Below are 22341 nucleotides of genomic sequence, written 5' to 3' on the forward strand. Positions count from 1 at the left end.
TGCGGATTCTCATACACTGTATTTAGGCCTACTTAACAACACAACTTTCGTCCTACTTTCCCCTGAATCATTACTTGTTTTGACAAGTCCCTTAAATTGAAATAATTCATAATAATCAAGATTCATCTACAGCAGCCGATTTGCAACCTATGTGCAGTGAGGGCACCACGACTCCATTTTGGCTCTGACGGAGCGCATTGCGTCCATTGGTCAACGCGCTAACAGCGCCATCTACTGGCGAACTTCTCAGAGCCAAAATGTCGACCAATGATGGTCCTGATGCTGCAGAGATGCAGAAAGCATCGCCACAGAGGAATGTAAGTATCTAAACCGTGTGAGAAATACACCGATTGGCGCAGTCTCTGTGGCGCAATGGAATAGCGCGCTGGACTTCTAATCCAGAGGCTCCGGGTTCGAGTCCCGGCAGAGATGGGCCACTGATGGAGCTGCATGCATTACATGTGGCCTTTTTTAATAAAGCTAATAAAATTAAGGACGTTCTCGTTTTTCTGCATTTTGGAACGTTGAAGTAGACCTACCAACACCTTCATTTCACTACTTTTTTTTGCAACAAGGTCATTAAGAACATGTGTGCACATTTACACATGGTTTTGCACATTCAGTTATAATCAACATGTTTCATTCAAATGATGGACGAAAAATATTGAGACGATTTGACACAATCATGTGTATTCAACATGATTGTATCACCAAGTCTGCATAGACATTCGGGTGGAATCTATAAAAACATTAACGCAGTGGTGGGCTGTTGAGACCTATTGACATTATCATAAAAAGGAAATGTGTCACAAATAAGCCTATATGTAAATCTCCCAAGCTTGCTGATTAATAGCAATAATATTTTGTAAATAGGACTATTTACAGACTTTCTGGCTTTAAAACCATAAAACAAATAACAAACTGTAGATAGGCTGTAACATGTCTCAAGCAAGCAAAATATTAACTTAAAAAATGTAAACCTTTAACTTTAATATCAGTCTATGTTTGGTTAAACCGAATTCAGCAAAGAGCTCAACATGAAAACATGAAGCACATAAATTGAGTCTGGACGTTCTAGTCGTTTTAGCAAGCGGCTCTTCACGATCACTTGAGGGCGCTCTAAGTCTATCTGAGTAAAGCAGCCTCGTAGTTCATACATGTTGTCTAAAACTTAATGGTGGCGGTGAGATTGAACGATGGATTTTGCCAACATTTGCGCATAAGAACTCCTCGGTTATGTTAACCGATAGCTTATTGAACTGATGGTAGGCCTACCTTTAACAACACCTTCAATCGCCTCTGGAAATGACACATTTCTAAAAGATTCGAGGTGAACTCGGATCGGTTCTGTCATTGGCTTAGTAAATCAAAGATCCGATGGTTTGATACTTGTTTTAAATGCACTAACGCTAGGCCTACGCCGTTATAAATAAATTACAATTATTGTCATATTCATCATTCACTCTGTGCTGTCGCCAGTAAAATGATAATTGTGAGTTTGTCCTGAACCGGAGTAGAGGGAGGAGAGATGGGCCGTGCTCTGTGCTGACGTGAGAGGAGAGAGTGAGAGAGGGAAAGAGAGGGAGGGAGGAATGCGCCGCTAATGAGAAAACGGACAGCAGCCGAGCACGCAAGATCGGACAGCGAAGGAGAGGGGGGGAAAACGTGAAATGGTCTAAATAGCAAGAAAAAGAAGCAAGGGGAGGTGGTGTGCGACTGAACAACCGTAAACATTCGTTTGGAGGATTATAATAACGTATTACCTGGTGACTCAAATTAAAGCAGGGTTTTTGATGCTGTCCACACGGAAAATTGAGCTAACGGACTAGCTGGTCTGGTAAACCATGCAGAGGTTTCTCCTCCTGAGTTTGGCGTTGAGTTTTCGCTATGGTAAGAGTTCTGTTTTCGTTTTTAATCGATTGCACACTAATACTGTGTGAAACAAAACGTTTTATACTTGATGAGAGAAAGAAAAGTTAGGCCACTCCAGATTCGCTTCGGTTAGTTGGTGTGTGTGTGGGTGTGTTTGTGCGTGTGTGTATGTGTGCACGCGCGCACATATGTGCGAGCCACAGAGAGATGCTCTCTTTTCTGCGTTGCCTCCCAGGCCAGGAGTTATCATTATGCGCCGCAGTGTGAATGGATCTCCATAGGTGTGGGCTTGTCTGTGTATGTATGTGTGTGAGTGTGTGCATGTTTGCCATGATCATGGCCTGATTCACACAATAACCTGTCCGACTAAACGACCTTAGTTCTGGCTTGGTGGCTATTGCCGCAAAATTCAAATAGCATATATAGGCTATGGACGTGACTTGAATGACTGTGCTCTCCCGAACGTGATCCATAGGCTACATTCTAATTGGATCGGAATAGGCAAAGGTATATAGTTCGTGCCGTCAATTTGACATTTTGTAATCTTAATAGTTGAGCTTGAGGGATCTCTCTCACACACGCGCACATACAAGCACGCACGCACACACCAAGCTATTAAAGACAGTCTCTTGCCTGCCACGCGCAGCTGCCGCTCCTATGCATGCGTCCTGCTCTGGCGTGTGACACAAAGGTTGGACTAATTACCGTTTTTTTATATATAAAATGGCATGGACGTTAGTTTGAAATACAGACATAAGTGATGTGTCCCATGTGATGCATAGGCCTATTCCATATCTGTACGATGACAGCTGTGATTTTAGGTGTAATGGAGTTGCTAGGAAACAAGTGCTCGGGTAGCCTTGCCAAGAATGTGATTCCTTAAGCTACCTGTTTGATTACAACATCACTGCCTGTTGTGCTCGAGCATGTAGGCAAACCTTTTCATTGTCTACTATAGATGTGACAAAAAAAGCGTGTGTGCGCAAACTGGCAAAGGCGCGCGCTTGTACAGTCTACTGTTCAGACCACTCGGCCACTTTATCATAGGTAGGGGGCGTGTTTGAAAGGTATGTAAAGGATGATGTCACCCATGGCTCTTTGTGTTCCTGTCCCTCGTGCACGCCACACGCACATTTACGATTCGGAGCCGGTTGACACGCAGTAGGCTACTGACAATAGTAATTTTCCCATTTTGGGAAATTGTGGTTTTAGTCAGACAACACACTCAGTAGAAGGAGGGACTATACTTAATGCTAACGAATTAACTTTAAAATACTCACATGACAATGAGAAATCCAGCCACACATACATGTTTACTTATGTTATAGAAACCATCATCCTCATTGTCACATGGGAATGCTGATGTGTCCACCTTTCTCGCCCATAAAGCTTTAAGTTGGCCCCTAACATTTATTCATTTAACATGACCAATTCAAGCTGTTAGATGCTTGATAGACATCTGCAGTGTCCCAATTCACAATCCCCTTTGTGTCTCATATTCATCCTGTCATCCTGAGTACATGTACCCACAGCACATTTCCAAGTACAGTTTAACATAGGACTATCTTCATACTAAGGCACTGCAGTCTACAGATTGTCTTTGGAAATGTAACATCAGTCCATGTAATGAGTAATGTAGCATTCATCTGCTGAATAGTCCATTGCAGAGACCGGCTTCTTGTGAAAAGCATTTTGAGTGGACAGTCTTGCAACAATGCATCTCGGTGTTGCTACTATACCTTAGACCGCCTGAAATGCTGACTCCAACAAAACATTCCATGCAGGTACAGCATTTGTCAGCCAGCCACAATGGACTGACCACATTCTAGACATTATGGCCAAATACATTTCCCTAGATACACGCCTATTCAATCCTTGAGTCCAGGCCTGCAAATGTAGAATCATTCTTCTGTAAAAATGCTAACTGGTAGTTATATAGTTACTACTCTGTGTTGGTATGAAAATTGCACAAACAAATGCCTTTGTTTACATCTGTGTTCACCCTTTCCTTATCCGTTCGTGTGCTCCTTTCTCCAATCTATTCCAAGAATATATTGAATTTCTGCCATATTGTGGCTTGTTGTTTATACATGGAGTAAATAATAATAACTTCCTAATGTTCAACATATTAAAATACAAAAACAACTTACAAAATATTAACTAAATTAATGCCTTGTGTGTAGATAGTATGACAGCCTCCATAACAATTATTCTATGATAATACTTTTAGTATTTATTTGAGTTTTTTTAGTTCGTCTTTGGTCTCCAAGTAAACAATATGACGTATTTTAAATAGCAAAACTAATATTATGGATAGGATTGTCATTGGTTTTAGTCAGGCCATACCACTGGAGTTTTACTAAATGTGTCCTTTTACATCCCATCTGACTGAATCTATTGGTCTTGTTTTCAAACTGTGGCTCCATTTTTTTTCCGAGAACCAATTTAGGATGGGGGAGGGGTGACCAAAAAGTTGTTTTGGGTGAAGGGGAGTGGGGGGGTGGCACTCTTACAAGCAGGTGGGTGAAATGGGGGGGGGGGGCAGATTGAGAGCAACTACAGTTTTTTGAGGAGGGTGGTGGGGGTGGTAGCCGACTCGGGGGTTGGGAGATGAAAAGAATGAGAGTGAAAAAGCGGAGGAGAGAGAGAGAGAAAGGAGGGGTTGTGGTTAGGGGGCCGGGGAGAGAAAGGACGATTACTCAAGCCTGACTGGCTCCTCAGTAGGGACAGCAGAGCTGTTCATTCAGACAGAATATGGAAGAGGGGGTTCAAAGGCTATATACTCAAATCAGACTGATTTAACCCACATCTAAGACAACCCCGCCAGCTCCAGGGTCCTGTAAGATGCCTTCTGCACATGCCCTGCCTTGGCATACCCTAGTAATTGGTATTAATGGCTGCTGAAACTCATTTCTGTCTCATCATCTCTCTACATGTCCCTCTGTCTCTCCCACCATTTTTCTCTTTTCCGTGTCCTAATATATTTGTTGTCCTTCTTTCTGCTTGCTAAGGTCAATTCCCCTACCTCTCTCTCTCTCTCTCTCTCTCTCTCTCTCTCTCTCTCTCTCTCTCTCTCTCTCTCTCTCTCTCTCTCTCTCTCTCTCTCTCTCTCTCTCTCTCACTCCTCCCTCCCTCTCTCTCTCTCCCTCTTTCTCACTCTTTGTCCCCATCCTGTACTTTTTTCCTCTTTAAATCCAACTTTTCTAGTCTTTTACCCCCTCACCCCCTTTCCGTCCTCTCCCTTTTTTCTTTCTCTTTCTCTTGTTCTCTCTTTCTCTTTCTCTCTTCATCCCCCTTTGACTTGTCCTCCTCTCATTGTCTCCATTTCTTTAACCTCCCTTCTCTCTCTCTTTCCTCTCTGTCATTCTCTCTCCTTCTCTCTTTCTCCCCCTTTTCTTTCTCCATCTCTAATAAGTTCCAGATGTGGTTCTTGCATTCCTCTAGTCAGTGGAGAGAGAGAGGGAGAGGGGGAGGGGGAGGGGGGGGATCAGGATCAGGAGGGAAAGCACATGAATTAAAACAGGGAGCACATGATGAGGAAGACGAGCCTGTAGACACTACCACACACACATACACACAAAAGCACTAACTGATGAGTTTCACTGCTGTTGGGGCAGGGGCTGATTTCTTTCACCCTCAAGTTTTGGTACATTCCCCCCTCCACTTTTGTCACCCACACCCCTCAGTACACACACACACACACACACACACACACACACACACACACGGCTTCCGAGCTGTACCCCCCTCCCCTTGTAGGAATGTGGCTGATGCTGATGATGTCATTTCATTTCTGGCTCTCCGAGTTTCTCTTTGAGAGGGAGAGAGGACAGAGATTTGGGTCTCTTCATCCGTCTCCTTCAACCATAACAACATTACTGTCCGACATCCAACTAATCAGCTTAAAGTTGCTCCCCCACAATGTTAGCCACCTAGTTATTTAGCCTGTAAAAGCAAACTGCAGAAACAGTTAAGAGCCGTCTGTATTTATTTAGTTATCATGGTAAAAACATGCATTAGCTGTTTTACTGAATTACCTCAACATTTTTAGCCACAGCATTTTTTTTAAAACTTGCAATAAATTATGTTATTTCACTGTATGCATATGTTGGTGATATAGAGGTTTTGCATGAATATTACATTGCCTGGAGGTCAAGGCCATGGTTTATATTGGGCAGTCTGTGACAGATGACATCGCAAGAGGCTACAGTACATACCAATACAATTCGATGGAGTTGAATTAAACTAGACCTTGGAGAATGATTTATGACGACATTTGAAAAATAACAACTTACGCATACCAAATCAGTGTTAACCCAAATGCTGGGTATAGACACATTGGTGGGTGAAGCTAAAGACTGGTATGTTTTCATGAGCCTGTTCTCTTAAACCTGTGGCTGAATGATAATTCAGTTCAATAAGGTTTAGTCGGGTCAGCACTCCAAATCAATTAGAGACCACTGTCATGAATTATTGATTTATGTCATGACATTGACTTTGCCAGCTAAAATCAGAAGAAATCAGAGTACAACAAATGTAGAACTGTAGATATTTGTAATATATAACCATTGTTCAGGATTCTGTATTGCTGATGTTATTGTTAATCTTGTTCCAGTGGTCCCCCTTGGTTACTCCAGCGTATTTTCTGTGCCCCTTATTCACTTGCTTGTTCTTACAAAGGAGCAATGGATTATTTTGAAGGAAGGGCTTTAGAATCCATTGGCATATTCATGTTCCCATAATGTGGCAGGCGCTTCGACCATGAATTATCATATTACCCAGCTCTGATCCCAGAGGTTGCCATGGCCACTGTGTCTATCATTGTGTCAGTGGTCCTCATTGGCTGTAGCCATGGTAACAATGTATCTAACAGAGGTCCATACAAATAAAGCACTTCAGATGTACAATACGTGTGTGAGAATAGCCCCAGAGAGTGCCAGAGAAAATGGCCAGACACACAAACACACACGCACACACGCGTACAGGAGGAACAAACGGACAGGCACAAAGAGCATAGACGTTATTTTCCCTCCTTCCCTCCATTACCAAATAAATCTGTTTCTACAGCAGCCATTTTACCAGGGGTCTGCACGGGTAGAGGGAGTGAGAAATAAAAGGCAGGGGGAATAATAAACCTTGGAGAGAGGAATGGTAGAGGAGTCGAGAATATGGATAGAGATTGAGAGAGGGAAGGAGAGAGGGAGGGAGGGAGGACGGCGATCATTTCAAAGTATGTTCTGGGCAGACAAAGGAGAGAAAGCATGAGACTGGGGGACCAGGCAACAAAGAGATCCAGAAAGCGAGGGGTCGAGGAGTAGTAGTCAGGTGGAGGACACCCAGGTAAGATGACAGAGAAGCAGAAGCGGGCCGACAATGCAGCAGACAAACAAAGGAGTCTCCCTCGTCCTCTTTCTCTTCATCTTCCCCTGTTTCCTTCGCCACCTCCAGAAGTCACCTTTGTGTTTGAGTGGCATGGTGTCAGCCAGCTCAGCATGTCCCCTCCTTTCACTCCCACCATTCTCTCCCTCCGCCCTATAGCCCGGCATTAGCATGGAGATACTGTTAGGGCCACTCTACTCAAGTCGCCATGTTGTCCACGGGACACAGGTGGTCTTATTCCCATAGACCGGGATCTATAGATACATACATACATGCTATATATACATATATAGAGTACATACAGTACATACAGTTACATACATACATACATACATACATACATACATACATACATACATACATACATACATACACAATGAAATACATACATACACACATTATACCCCGATCCATCACACCTCACTTTTCATCTGCCACCCTTTCTCTTTGTTCTCTCTCCCCTCACTTTTTCCTCTGGGCAGTCTATACCGTGAACGTCATCCATGCATTAAGAAGGGACGTCCGGGGACATACAGAATGAATATTAAAGAACAACTTTAGAGGAGGACACATAGAGAGAGGAGGACACAGTTGGGTGGCCGCCGGACAATTAATTAGAGAGGTGGAGGAGGATGAGATCATGATGGATGTTTTGAAGAGAATGGGTGTACCAAACTCAAGGGAGGATTTCGTCAGACACACACACACGCGTGCATACACACATACGGAAAACTTTTTTTTTTGGGGGGGGGGGGGGGCAGTTACTTGGACGTCAGCTGTTGCTATGGTGACGCATGTCTATGATCCAAAGGAAGAGCGGGATTGGCCAGGAAAGAGGGAGAGAAAGGCAGAAGGACTTTGTAAAGAGGGCGATAGAGGAATATATGGAGCAATAGATAGATGAATAACTCGATGTATTGATTAAAAGCGAACAGACATTGCTTTATTGGCCCTTGTTTGTGGCCATGTGACTGATGCCATGCATAACATTCACTAATCAATCATCGTCGAGCGCGCTAGGATTCCATGACATCATCTTTTTGTCACGCAATAAGCAAGGAAAACTTTGATTTCCAAGTTGCGCAGCTATACATACAATATAGCTGTATATATAAATAATATTAATATATATTAATATATATTAAGGGAACATTTAAAACAAGCCCCTTTTTAGTGATGCACTGTAGAATAGCTTTTTAGTTGTTGTTTTTTTGCGATCAATTGTTTTATTACTTTCAAGTTATGCAACTATGTATGGTTTTACCTGTATGTGGGATACATGGATAATATGTTGTGGTAATGCAGGGCCTTGGCTATCTGGTCCTGTCTGCCTGCATCTCTGTGGCTATGTTGACAGGGATCGGTGTTGCTTTGTGTCTGTGTAGTCAGACTGTGTCACCTTGTCTCCAGAGAGCAGGTTTCCTGTATCTTAACACTAATCCTAGACTGGAAAGCCTCCTCGTTGGACATTCCTATTGACCGTGTGGTTTTGTCTAGAGCCTGATGCACTGTAATCTGTGTCCACAAAACCACCTCTTTGTGTCTATTATATGGTTGGGGTTGGATGTGTGTGTGTGTGTGTTGACAGCATATGGTGAGCCTAAGTGTTAAGGTTTTGGTGTCATGTGTTTATGTGTGTTTGTGTCTGCGCGTGTGTGGGATGAGATCGCTTTGCTCTTGTAACTACATGTTTGTGCGGTCACGGTCACAGTTCTTTGTGACCATAGTCTTTGTACGGTCAGGGTGCTTCAAGTATCTCAATGGTATCTAGGGGATCATTGACTCAGGGAAATCAGGACACTCTAAATTTGTCACTGCAGCATAACCCACATAATGAAAGAATACAAGTACCCTCACTCTCACACACTGTCGCTCCTGTCGTTTCTCTTTCCATCTGCTCTCTATGTATAGCTTTGGATTTCTCTCCTTGTTACTGAATCACACTCATATACACACACATGATGAGTCTTCGGTAAGTTTAAGTTCATATAGAACAGTCTGTATTTTCAAATTCTCCCAACAGAGTCATGTATCAAGGTAGTCCACCTCAGGCGGTTGTGTGTTCTCACCTGGTCCAGATTGTGAAGTAACCCCCCTTCAGCAGTATGCATTTTAGACCCTGTTAATGGTTTCATAGAAGGCAGTGAAGGGAATACCCTGTACAACACTGTTGAAGGTGGAGGGGAACGATTGGCTTTGCCCGGGGCTATGTTGTTGTTTGTTGTTGGAACATTGTGATACACACAGTGGTTAGAGGAGCTTCAAGGTTTGGAAAGAATTTGAGTTAATTGAGAAACATGGAGAATATAGTAGCGTAAAGAGTTTTTGTATATTGCTAGTTTGTACAAATGTATCAAATCCCAATCTAAGCAGAATTTAAATAGGTGTCCCACCGGGTTTGGGTTTTGGGACCATTGCTTTTAATTCTGTTTTGTTACCCGAATGTAGTCCTTTACTACCGCAAAAGCATACATTATATTATTTTTCAGAATATTTATATTTGACCCTGTTCCAATCGTTATTGCCAGTGAAAGAACCTCTATGCATGACTGAGTTTTTACATGTTATGGGGAATGTCAGACCTCAGCAAATCTCCCCAATTCTATGAAGACTGGGGGAAGAATGCATGCACACATACGTGAACGAGGGAGAAAACGAGAGCGAAAGGAAGGGAGTTTTGGAGAAAGAGAGTGACTCAGGGTCATGGGGGGATGCACAGGCATATGGCAGTTGTTAAGAAAGTGAGAGAGATGGGGACCTTCAGAGGAAGGCTGGAGGGCTTGGAGAGAGCGAGGGTGGAGGAGTTGGTGAGAAAGAGAGAGAGAGAGGGGGAGAGAGGGGGAGAGGAGAGAAAGAGAACGGAGCGAAAGGGAGAGAGTGCTGGAGGGCTGATATTTAATGTGATAAATGAGTTGTGACAGTTCGCCTCCAACCCCCTACAACCAGAAACTGGGAGGAAGACCACAGAAATAGAAAGCAGCATGAGTAAAAGACATATACAACATTTTATATGTGTACAGAAGAAATAGGAAGCAAGAGAGAAAGAAAGGGCAAAAGAAAAAGGGGAATACAGCGCCAAAGAACAACAAGCGAGGCAGAAAGCCGACGGCGATTGTCATTCTTCCATTGTTTAGGTGTCATTTCACGAGGAACAGTTAATTATGATGTGTCATTGCACAGCATCGTACAAAACCCCCTTTTCTTGTAGGACACTTGGTCGAAACACTTGAGACGCATGCCGTTTTATCTGGAAGAACAGTGGAGACGAATCTTTCCCTCTTTCTGTTTCTCACACACACACTCTTTCTCTCTCTCTCTCTCTTAACAAGCAGACGGGTAGACAATGACATCCACTGTAGTTGGTGGGGAGGGGAGGCCTGGGAAATGACTCATAGCCAGAATGGAATGAGGGGTAAGAGAGGAAAGGAGAAGGAGAGAAACAAAGATAGAAAGAAGGGAATGAAGAAATAAAGGCATTAGAGAGAGAGAGAAAGTAGGGTGAGACCCCTTGGGTCGCGAGTCTTCGCGTCTGATCTCTTTCCGTCTTTCTTCTCTCACTCCTCCTGACTCAGCAGCTCGACTCCTTCAGTCTTCTCTCACCCACTTTTCTCAATCTGTCGTTCTTTTATCCCTTTCTCTTGAACTTACCTCAGTGTATTGTTCAACAGCAGCAGACATGCTATCATGTCCCTGTGGCTTGTCTACTCCGCTGTTGATGGGAAACCATTTTTAATCAATCGAGCCACAAAACACACAGAAATGTTTAGCTTTTGGTATGTGTACAATTACGCCTTGTCTTTTTATTTTTTTACAGTTGTAGCAAACGCTTTCATCCAAAGTGACGTACAAATAGTGTACAAAGAAAGTTTTCTCTCTCTTTATATCCAGCATATATATATATATATATATTATTTCTATATGTCTCTCCCTAACCCTTGTCTCTCCTTCCTTTCTCCTTTAGTGTGGACGGCGCGGTTCTCTCAGGAGCCAGCGGACCAGTCAGTGGTTAGGGGTCAGAGGGTGATACTGTCCTGTGTGGTCTTTAACTACTCAGGCATCGTGCAGTGGACCAAGGATGGCCTTGCCCTCGGCATAGGAGAAGATCTCCGGGGTGAGACTCCACACCCGTCCGCTGTCTTCCCTCCATCCTTGCTCTTTTCTTCCCTCCCTTTTCTTTTTTTTTCCCCTCAGTTCTTGTTGACGCCCCTCCTTTCCCCCCCCGTTTCTTTCTCTCGCTCTCTCCGCAGACTCCACTCTTTTCTTCCCTTCCTCGTTTGTCTTCCACCTCTCTCTCTCTCTCTCTCTCTTTGCCGCTGTTCACACTCAGCCCCTTCTCCTTCTTCATTCGCTCTCCCCCTTTTCCTTCCCTCCTCTGCTCGCTTCACACTCTCTCTGTTCCCCCCTCTCTCTCGCGGCCTCGACTCTCTCTCAACCCCGCTCTCATTCCTCTCTCTCCCTCCTTTTCTTTCTCTGCTGCTCTCTTACCTCGGCCACATCATCTGTCTTCTCACCCTTCCTCTCTCTCTCTCTCTCTCTCTCTCTCACTCTCTCTCTCTCTCTCTCTCTCTCTCTCTCTCTCCTCTCTCTCTCTCTCTCTCTCTCTCTCTCTCTCTCTCTCTCTCTCTCTCTCTCTCTCTCTCCCCCCTCTTCTCCTTTTAATCATATTGTTACTGTAATGGTCCAGTGCTCCAAGCCAAAGCTTTTAAATAGAAACATGTGAATGAACACTGGGTGCCTCACACACGCACACACACATATAGACAGACACACACACAAACACACACACAGGCTTCATCTCTGTCTCTCTCCCTCCCCTCCCTCTCTCTGCCTTTCATACGCCTTGGCTCTTTCAACATTTCACATGCAAATACACGCGTAGAAAGCACACATGCAAACCGGCACAAGGACACACAAGGTTACCACAGCCAACACTGACATCTGAAGCCTGAATGGATTTCAGTAACGGTGAAAGGGTTTACTTGAGATATATGTATAGGTGAAGACATGGCATATGCATTAGACCTTCCAGCAACGTTGAAGAGCATTGTCATAACGCTTCCATTTTACCCCATGCCGGGGAAAGAGAACAAACGTGCCCCCTAATGGTGAGAGAGAAATACAGCAGCACAGCTGTGTGTGTGAGGGGGGATGGGGAAGCAATTGAGTGTGTGTCGTTTCGACACAAGTATATGTACGAGCGTGTGTATGCATGTGTGTGTTCCCATTGCAGCCTCGGCTATTTTCTCTTTGGGTTGTGTGTGTGTGTGTGTCTGATTGTCTGGATGTCTCCACAGCTTGGCCTAGGTACCGTGTGATGCGTGTGTCTGACCTGGGTCAGTACAACCTGGAGATCCTCTCTGCTGACCTGTCTGACGACTCCCTCTACGAGTGCCAGGCCCCAGATGCTGCACTGCGCTCCAGAAGGGCCAAACTCACCGTACTCAGTAAGCCTGTGTGTGTGTGTGTGTGTGTGTGTGTATATTAGCAACCAAACATTGAGAGAGAGAGAGTAACATAGGGAGAGAGAAAGTACGTACAGCACATTTATGTCCTGTGTTTGTTTGTGCATTGTTCGACAGCATGCTGTGTACATGTGGCCTGCACATGCACTTCTGTCTGCATGGAGTGGGCATTCATGTGCATACCACACGCACACACGCGTGGAAACGTTGACATCCATAACGTGTGGGTGCGCGCACGCTCGCATGCGTAACTTGTGTGTGTCGGTTTGTTTGCTTTCGTCCAGTCCCCCCCGATGAGCCGGTGATCGATGGGGGTCCGGAGGTCCTGCTCAACGCCGGGGAGTCGTACAACCTGAGCTGTGTATCCCGGGGGGCCAAGCCCCCCTCCATGATCGAGTGGCTGAAGGACGGCCTTCCTGTGGAGGGGGCCGTCAGCAACACTGTGAGCTAGCGACACACGTATACACACACACACGCACGCAGTGGGTGACAGATACAGACACAGACACACGCGTAGACCTCAGCACATGTGGCGCACACGCTCGCACGCACGCACACACACCGATTCGTTAATGTTAATAGTGTCAGAAGCGCTCTTCCTTGTAAATGAACTGACCTTTCTGTTCTCTCTCTCTCTCTCTCTCTCTCTCTCTCTCTCTCTCTCTCTCTGCCCTCCTCTCCTTCTTTGTCTTCCTTCCTCCCTCCCTCCTTTCTCCCTCCTTCCATTCCCCTCCTACCTCTCTCTTCACCCCCACCCCCCCCCCCTCACCTCCACACACACTCCCCTCCCCCAGGAGGTGTTGCCAGACAGGAAGAGGGTAACCACGCGTAGCTTCCTGCCGATCCACCCCATCGACACAGACACAGGGAGGAACTTCAGCTGCGTGTCCACCAACCTGGCCGTGCCTACCGGCAAACGCACCACCGTCACCCTCAACGTTCACCGTGAGTAGGGGACAACCAGCGGTCAGGGGTTCAAGGTGGTGAGCGTTACGGTTAAGGTTGGGGTTAGCGTTAGGACTTTTCCAGGGTTACGGTTGGGGTTGTTTGAGGGAATTAGGGCAAGGTGTTTTGGTGTCACCATTTTTTGTTGATGCTGCAACTAGCAGCTCTATAGCTCTCTGTTGGTTGTTTGGTCCACAAACATTTGATGTGCCTACTTGGTCACAGCTATTACGAATTTGTGCTTTTCGTGGTTGTGAAGTTTTGGTTTTTCACATTTTAGAATGAGGTTCACAATCCAAAAGTTTGGGCCTAGGGACAATTACAAAAGAAGTCTCAAGTATACCATCAGTTTAGAGCTTGATTCTACCAGATATGGAGCTTATCTCACATTGCTCATAAACTGATACTGTTTCAATGTGAATGACCCTGGGTGACTGTGTGTGTTTTTGTCTTCAGACCCCCCCACAGTGACCCTCTCCATTGAGCCACGCTCAGTCCTGGAAGGGGACAGAGTCACCTTCACCTGCCAGGCCTCCGCTAACCCTCCAATAATGGGCTACAGGTCTGAATAACTCAGTCAAACTATTATTCCTAACCTTGACTAGGTTTATCACTACCAGTCACTGTGTAGCAGTGTATTTTCTTCCATTCAGGATGATTAGAGATAACATGATAAATACGATTTATTTAATATGGTTGGTGTTCGTTTACAAATTTCCACCGTAGGTGTGTCAACATATTCAGTAAGGATGTAGTGCTTATTTTTGTCTCAAACTTGCCGTCTTATTTATTTCTCAGCTGGGCGAAGGGGGGTGTCATTCTCCAGGGGGCGAGGGAGAGTGTGTTCACCACCAAGGCCGACCACTCCTTCTTCACAGAGCCGGTCTCCTGTCTGGTGTTCAACGCCGTGGGCAAAACCAACGTCAGCATCCTGGTCGACGTCCACTGTGAGTTGGAAGACAGCTTCAGTTCAGGCAGTTTTTGTCTCTCTCCTGCGTTCTCTCTCTCTCTCCCTTTCTCACTCTCTTATATTGCCTGTTTTTTGAAAGGACAATGTGCGCTTGTACACAGTGTACACATTCGTGCATGAGCCATATGTACACACTAATGAACCATACCGCTCTCTCTCCCCAGTCGGTCCTATCTTGATAGTTGAACCCAGGCCGGTAACTGTGGACATGGACTCTGATGTCACCCTCAACTGCAAGTGGGCCGGCAACCCTCCCCTCACCCTCACCTGGACTAAGAAGGGCTCCAACATGGTAGGAGTCATATACCTCTGCCCCTGCCACTCTCTGTTTGTTCACGACAAATATTATTTGAATAGCCCTTTTTTATAAGCAACGTCACAAAGGGCTTCGCCATGTGCCCGTAGAACTGCACCTACAGCAACCCTCTCTCCCCCCCCATGTGTCTCCGTATCTCCCTCCTTTTGCATTTCATTGCCTCCTTTCTGCGTCTTTCCTTCTGTTTGACTTTGTCTGTCTCATCCTTTTCTTCTCTATCTAAAACTCTTTCTCTCCCCCCCCCCCCCATCTCTCTCTCTGTCTCTCGCTCTCCTAGGTGCTGAGTAACAACAACCAGTTGTATCTGAAGTCCGTGAGCCAGGCGGATGCGGGCCAGTACGTGTGTAAGGCCATTGTTCCCAGGATAGGAGTGGGAGAGACCGAGGTCACACTCACTATCAACGGTCAGTAACATGAAGCGTTATTATCTCAATTATATTACTATTGGTCAGTAGATGTCGTTGAATTTTCTAATGTGTGTTAGTGCCAGTGTTTAATTGTAGATTGCAGGTTCTCACTGTCAGAAAGAGTACAGGAAACGGCATATAACATAAAGGGACAGAGCAGACATGGTTTCAGTCCTGTTCATCCACACAGTGGTTAAGAGTAGTCTTTCTGTCTATTTCATGTTGTCTGTCTCTCTCCAGGCCCTCCTATCATATCCAGTGAGCCAGTCCAATACGCCGTGAGAGGGGAAAGAGGAGAGGTCAAATGCTACATCGCTAGCTCACCACCCCCGGACAAAATAGTGAGTGAGCTCTTCCAAACTTGCGTACACAAACTGTACAACTGAATAAGAACAAATTGGATGTTTCTTTTTTTCTTGCCTTTGTAACTCCTTTTTGGTACAGTTTACTGAAGTATTTAATTTAATACTTGAGGAAACAATTGTAGGTGATCAACTGAGTTCAAATGCTTTGTTACATGCTTACCAATCTTTCACAAATTTTTCATGAATGCTTAACCAGCAGTACTCCAAGTAAAGTGTTGCCACCTGGAACATTACTCATGTCCTCGGTTGAATATACACTTTAGATTTGGTCCTCATACTTCTTCTCTAAGCTGTGACTCACCAAAGATCTTCTGGAATTTTCCAGTGACCCTTCAGATAAACAAACCAAACTCTAATGGCAACACTTAGTTCTAGTGTCCAGAATTTAGTTGACACTGTCTTGCCTTCTGTCAACTGTGGTCCAGATGAACTCAGTGTGTGCATGTTTTGTGTTTGTGTGCGTATGCATGTGTGTGATGTACATTTGTGTGTGTGTGGGGGACAGTACTTGCCTCTGCAGCTCTGTTCAGTGAGCTTGATTCAGCCTGACTCAGCGGACTGGCTCTAATGTGGAGACAGAAAAAGATTTATAAAATATGAAGGGTAGGAAGGGAACAGTTGTCCCGGTAAATGCCACAGCTAGAGTTTCTCTTTTTCCACAGTAAATGGGCATATTACCGGAACATCTGGCCTTATGCATTTTTAACAGCCCTTGTACCTCATCCTGAATTATACAGCTGCTTTTAACAGCTTTAAAGTTGGGAATTGTGCGAGATCCTTACCAACTCCCCAAACCCGCACCCCAGAATAGCCATAGCTGCAAATCTGTTGCATGGTGTGTGAGATTCACACTTGGTGGGTTGTGAGCTGGTCTGAGCATAGTATTTTTTGTTAAGGGTAATATGTTTCTTGACACTGTGTGTGGGGTGTGTCTGAAAGCAAGCCTGAGCCCCCTGTGAGTTTACGTCCAGCAGGCAGTTTGGGTGCGTATAACTCCGGCATGTGTCTCAGGTGTGGGCGTGGAAAGAGAACGTGTGGGAGAAGGAGAAGGGGACCCTGCTGGAGAGGTACACCGTGGAGCAGAGCAAGCCTGTCTCCGAGGGCGGCGGCGTCCTCTCCACACTCACCATCAACAACGTCATGGAGTCTGACTTCCTGTCCACCTACAACTGTACCGCCTGGAACGCCTTTGGACCCGGAACGATGATCATCACCCTGGAGGAGACAGGTGTGGCCCAAATTACCCTGACCCCCCCTCTAACCCGACCCTTCCTCCTGACACTATGCACAGCCCTTCTAGATTGAACTTGACCTAAATTGTAGAGTAAGCTATTTACATATATTTTTCATGAATGTACTATAGATGAAGGATGAGGGTATATATGCATTGAAGAACACACATTAGTCTAATAGGGCAGATAGTTGCACCTATTTTATGGTGCCCATGACCTTTTTGCTATATTATTTGTTTTGTTAACCCTTTATTGCCCCTTCTCTCCGTTTGCCCCTTTTACCTCTCTCTCTCTCTCTCTCTCACTCACTCACTCACTCTCACACACACACACACACATCTCACTTTCCTTCTCTCTCTACATATTCGTCTCTCCATGTCTCTGTTGTCTCTCTCTCAGAGGAGGTTCCAGTGGGGGTGATAGCAGGAGGGACAGTGGGCTGCACCATCCTCTTGTTCCTGTGTCTGCTGGTGCTGGTGCTCATCTTCTATCGGCAGCGCAAAGGCAGTGAGTTTGAGCCAACTCATACGGGGCAAAATGGGTCAAATCAGATTTTTAAAAACTGTAATACGCAGAAGAGGCAGGAGAGAATCTCAAAGGTTGAAGAATTCATCTAGGAGTCATTTAGGAGGTTTTTCTGCAGTTGTAGGAGTTTTTAGGGGTAAAATATAGATTTTAGGAGATCAGTATTATACTCCGTAATCATAAAATGAATGGTGTTACAATAAACTCTGCTGTGATTTGACCAATTTTGCTACATACTGACTAAATATAATAGAAAATAAAACTTCCTTGAATTCACATACATACAGTATGACTAACACCAAGTTACAGTACTCTTACCTTGAAAAGACGCAAGTCTGTGTTCCCCTTAAACCCCCTGGATCATGCCTTGAAAACACGTGCAGGGAACAGATTTGTATCTATAGAAACTCCCTGGGTGTTGTGTTATCTGTATTCAACGGGGTGGAATTTCTCTTCCAGGTCGTCGCGGGGTCACGCTGGGTAAACCTGACATCAAGGTCGAGACAATAAACAAGGAGACCCACAGTCTGGAGGAAGACTCCGCCAGCGTCTCCACGGCGTCACGCATGGTCAAGGCCATGTACTCGGTGAGTCGCCATGGTAACGCACCAGTGGGTTATGTTGTGTACATAGAAAGGGATATATATGAATCTCCGCTGGCTCCGAACGAAAGCATGTTTGTACAACCTCTATAACACCTTCTCTGAGAAACACTAAACGTCAAACCTAACCCAGCTCCGGCTTTTTCTTTTCCTTCACTTCGATTCTAATTGCTCTGACGTTTGAACACTTTTCTGGCGTTTTTCAACTTAAATCCGATCTGTCGCTTTCTTTTTTCTTCCTTTTTTTTTTTTTTAAATTTTCCCCCCTTTTCTTCTTCCTCCCCCTCCCACCTTTGCTTTGCACTTCTCTTCCCCCCCACTTTTGTTGTTTTTTTTCGTTGTTTGACGGTTTAGTTTCTTCCCTCTGTGTCCTTCTCTCCTTCCAATCAGCCTTTTAAAGATGATATAGAGCTTAAACAGGACCTGCGCAGTGAAACGCTGGACACACGCCAGGAGTATGACCTCAAGGTAAGACACACACACCAACATCTTACTTGTCTATTCAATTCAATACAAAGTAAAATTCCATCCTCATAGGGGTAGAAATGTGTCTTTACACAAACAAACAATACAAAACAAACAATGGTGACCAACAGTAGTATAAGTAGGAAAAAAAACATAACTGTTGTAGGAGAACTATTAAATTGCATTACTGTCCAGCCACACAAACACACACATTCTATCTCACAAGACCTGACGTGTCTTCCTTTCTCTCCAGGACCCTACTAACGGCTACTACAACGTACGTGCCTCAACCCACGACGAGGGCCGACCTGCCTCTCGCTCCATGCACTACTCTGACTACCGGCCCTCCAACGCACCAGGGGGCGCCGCCTCCATCAGCAGCAGTGCCGGAGGCTCAGGGGCCACAGCCAGCGGTGGAGCCCCACCCGGGCCCCTGTCCACCCCCGGCCGGCCAGCCTGTTACGACCCCCGACCCCCGTCTAGACTCTCCCATAACAGCTACGCCCAGTTCAACACCTTCACCAGGGCCGGCCAGAGCCAGCAGCCCCCGCCTAACTCCGCTCCACAGACCCCTGACTTCCCCGGGGACTGCAGCCTATTGGACAGCACTCCGCAGCTGGCCTATGACAACTACGGCTACCCCTCCCACTATCCTTACCGCATGGGCTTCGCCCCGCCCAGCCTGGCTCCTCTGGAGGCCGGCCCGTCCTATGAGATGTATGGGGTGGGACAGGGGGTGGGGCCAGGAGTGGGGGTGGGGCCTGGAGTGGGGGTTGGGGTGGGGCCAGCGGCCCCGTCGGGCTCAGAGACTGGACTGGGGAAATACGGTAGCTCCACCCGCTTCTCCTACACCTCGCAGCATTCTGACTACTCCCACAGCCGACACACGCAGAGAATGCAGACACACGTGTGAGGTGGACCTACACGTCATCCACACACGCTTAAATAAAAGAGGGTGAGGTGCATCTTATACACTCTGTGCACACGCACACATTTACACGTTTGCAAGCACACACACATGCATGCATACATGTACACACACACAGGCTCAGACACATCAACTACCATACACTTGTGCACATGCTCGCGCACAAATACACACAAAAACACACAAAAACATACCCAGGAGACAGGGAGGATGCGAGTACAAAAAAAGGAATCCAGTTTGTGAAAAAAGAGAGAAAGTATTCTGGTGAGACAGGGAAGGGAATTCCTGATAATCTGGAATTCTCTAACTCCCAATGTGTTTCTATCGGAGCTCTGAAAGAGCAGATAGCGAAAGTCACAATCAGGACTATGAAAAAGAGGATTGGGTAAAAATAAGAGATTTGATGTCTCATATCATGAAATGATTAGCATATGCTATGAATTTAGATTATAACGACAAGAGGGAGTGTTATTTCGACAGTTTATTCCATTATGTGATGAATGCTCAATATTAAAGCATATCACAGGAAATACTACGGTCAAATTTGGTATACTCTAATCAGTCGGAACCTCAGATGGTGGAGGGTCATTACTGTCCACCATTTTGTTATTTGTTTTTGTTTTATGACATGACCTTAGAGCACATATATATCCCTGAGTGCCCCACTTCAGTATTTGCCATGGTGCTGGTTAAGTGGGCTCATCGTTTTGCACTGCATTACAGTATTCATGCTTATAGACATCCCTCATCTATATATCTGTATATGTCTCTTTCATTTTGCACACCAGACTAGAGCTTTGTATTCTATTTTTTAACATTGCAGAATTATTTTTGTCATATTTGTCAAGGAAGTGTGTGGACCAAATGTTCAAACTTGAGAGTCTTAGTGTTTAGGGGGTGGGGGGATTTTAAAATGCAAAGAAACATTAATGGAACTGAATTTTGACATGAAGGTGCCAACAGGATTCAGTAAAGGTATTTGGGGCAGTATTAAGAAAATCTTTGTGCCAAGTGTCCATGTTGTTCTTTATTTTAGACCTGGTGTCAGAAGCATTTATATGCAGTAGAGATCATGGAGGTCCTTTGAGGAGCAGGTGGTGGGATGGGACGACCAAGGTGTTGGGGCCTTGAGGCAGCTTGGGCAGATGGAGATGAGAGAAGCAGGCCTGGTGACCCCTGCTGATACACAGGGAGAGATGTGGTGTGTGTGTGTGTGTGTGTGTGTGTGTGTGTGTGTGTGTGTGTGTGTGTGTGTGTGTGTGTGTGTGTGTGTGTGTGTGTGTGTGTGTGTGTGTGTGTGTGTGTGTGTGTGTGTGTGTGTGTGTGTGTGTGTGTGTGTGGGCGGGGGGATTTAGAACAGAGGGGCCTTAGGGTAACGTGTCGCTACTCTTCATAATTTTGCCCTCGCACACTATCAGGCGACCGGCCAGAGAAGAATGTGTATGGAGAAGTTCAATTAAGGTTCGTCTTCAGTATTGACATAGTGGTGTGTGATTGTGTATCTGAGAGAAAGAGAGAGAAAGTGTGAGAAAAAGGGTGTTGTGTGTGTATATGCTGGCACATCTATTTGTACAGGGTGTTTGTGTAGATGTGTGAGCAGACACGGTTATGTATGTAGAGCATATACATACATACAGTACTCTACCTGCGTGTGTGCGTTACTCTTGTATGCATGTCAGCGTGTACAGTATGTGTGTGCATGTCTGTATGTGTTCACGTGCGCGAGTGTGTTTCAGTATTACAGTATGTCGATATCATTTCTCTCACAATCCTGTTACAATACTTTTATACCTCTGGTAGGACTGTATCCTGTATTATTGTGTCTTTGAATTTAGAAATCCAATGTTAATCTTATTGTACTGTTCTTCGTAGCAGAGAAAACTTTTCAAAAGATGTACAACAAAAGTTATCAAAATTTCATTTTTTTATTTCATTATCTTCAATATTTTTTAAAAATGGTATGTAATTATTTTTCCACAGTATTACAGAAATAAAAAAGCACTGTTTTTTAGAAAAAAAATATATATGCATTTTGCGTGTCATGATTTTAGTTGGATTTTGTCGTGTGAGCCTAATCAGAGAGGAATTGGTTCAAAAACACAAACATTACGCCACTAAAAACATGCATTTTAGTTTATACATTGTATTTTTGTAACTGAGTTTTTTTTATGATCTTGAAGGCTTGTACGTTGTAGGCTTGTAGGTTACATGGGCTGCAACTCGTAGGCCTACCTTGACGCAAAGACACGTCCAAGAGCAGGTGGAGTAGCAAACCGATTTCACTTTCCGAAGTCCGATAGGCTAGGATGTTTGTCAGGGCTACATGTTCTGGATCAGGGGGAACAGACGCTCGCCTGGAGGGCGAAAAAATAACTAAGGGGGTCAAGCACGCTGTGCTTGGAAAGAGCATACATTTAAATCGTAAGACTTTTTATGTTTAATTGAACGGGCTAGAGTAAACAATGGAGGCACACAAACTTCACTAGACTCATGAAGGTTGTATCATGAATGCAGTTTCAGTATGTACCCCAATTCAATTATTAAAAATTAACGAATAGACGCCTAAGATTTAGGTCGAGTGCGCTCCATTCACAAGCCATATACAACAGTGAACTCTAGCGGCTGCTGAGGTGACTGCACACATATGGTCGAAAACCCACAAAGAAGCGAGAACATTTACATTTAGTCATTTAGCAGACGCTCTTATCCAGAGCGACTTACAGTAAGTACAGGGACATTCTCCCCGAGGCAAGTAGGGTGAAGTGCCTTGCCCAAGGACACAACGTCATTTTTCACGGCCGGGAATCGAACTGGCAACCTTCAGATTACTAGCCCGCTTCCCTCACCGCTCAGCAACCTGACGCCCGAGAACT

General features: G+C 45.1%; 1 protein-coding gene and 1 non-coding gene across 4 annotated transcripts; both read left to right on the top strand.

Moving 5' to 3' along the window:
* The first annotated feature begins 358 nt into the window (after positions 1-358).
* On the top strand, positions 359-432 carry trnar-ucu (transfer RNA arginine (anticodon UCU)). The gene has a single exon. It is a non-coding gene; the product is annotated as a tRNA-Arg (tRNA).
* A 1159-nt stretch (positions 433-1591) lies between these two features.
* Positions 1592-19659, top strand: kirrel1a (kirre like nephrin family adhesion molecule 1a). Of its 3 annotated transcripts, none has more exons than XM_062449477.1 (15): positions 1592-1890; positions 11213-11362; positions 12546-12695; positions 12998-13155; positions 13508-13658; positions 14115-14220; positions 14457-14605; positions 14793-14920; positions 15222-15348; positions 15592-15692; positions 16728-16944; positions 17348-17455; positions 17933-18060; positions 18430-18543; positions 18794-19659. In XM_062449477.1, the coding sequence occupies exons 1-15, from the start codon at positions 1845-1847 to the stop codon at positions 19451-19453; spliced, it is 2493 nt and encodes an 830-aa protein (XP_062305461.1). In that variant the 5' UTR covers positions 1592-1844; the 3' UTR covers positions 19454-19659. The 3 variants fall into 3 exon arrangements, with proteins under 3 accessions (XP_062305461.1, XP_062305462.1, XP_062305463.1); XM_062449478.1 differs by having other exon boundaries at positions 17348-17452; XM_062449479.1 differs by having other exon boundaries at positions 1593-1890; positions 18466-18543.
* The last annotated feature ends 2682 nt before the right edge of the window (positions 19660-22341 follow it).

This window comes from Osmerus eperlanus, chromosome 23, assembly GCF_963692335.1.
Source record: "Osmerus eperlanus chromosome 23, fOsmEpe2.1, whole genome shotgun sequence".
Classification (NCBI taxonomy): domain Eukaryota; kingdom Metazoa; phylum Chordata; class Actinopteri; order Osmeriformes; family Osmeridae; genus Osmerus; species Osmerus eperlanus.

Coding starts and splice junctions, on each gene's coding strand:
- kirrel1a (XM_062449477.1), top strand. CDS start 1,845: ATGCAGAGGTTTCTCCTCCTGAGTTTGGCGTTGAGTTTTCGCTATG. Junction 13,659..14,114: donor CGTCACCCTCAACGTTCACC/GTGAGTAGGGGA, acceptor TTTTGTCTTCAG/ACCCCCCCACAGTGACCCTC. Junction 16,945..17,347: donor CATCACCCTGGAGGAGACAG/GTGTGGCCCAAA, acceptor TCTCTCTCTCAG/AGGAGGTTCCAGTGGGGGTG.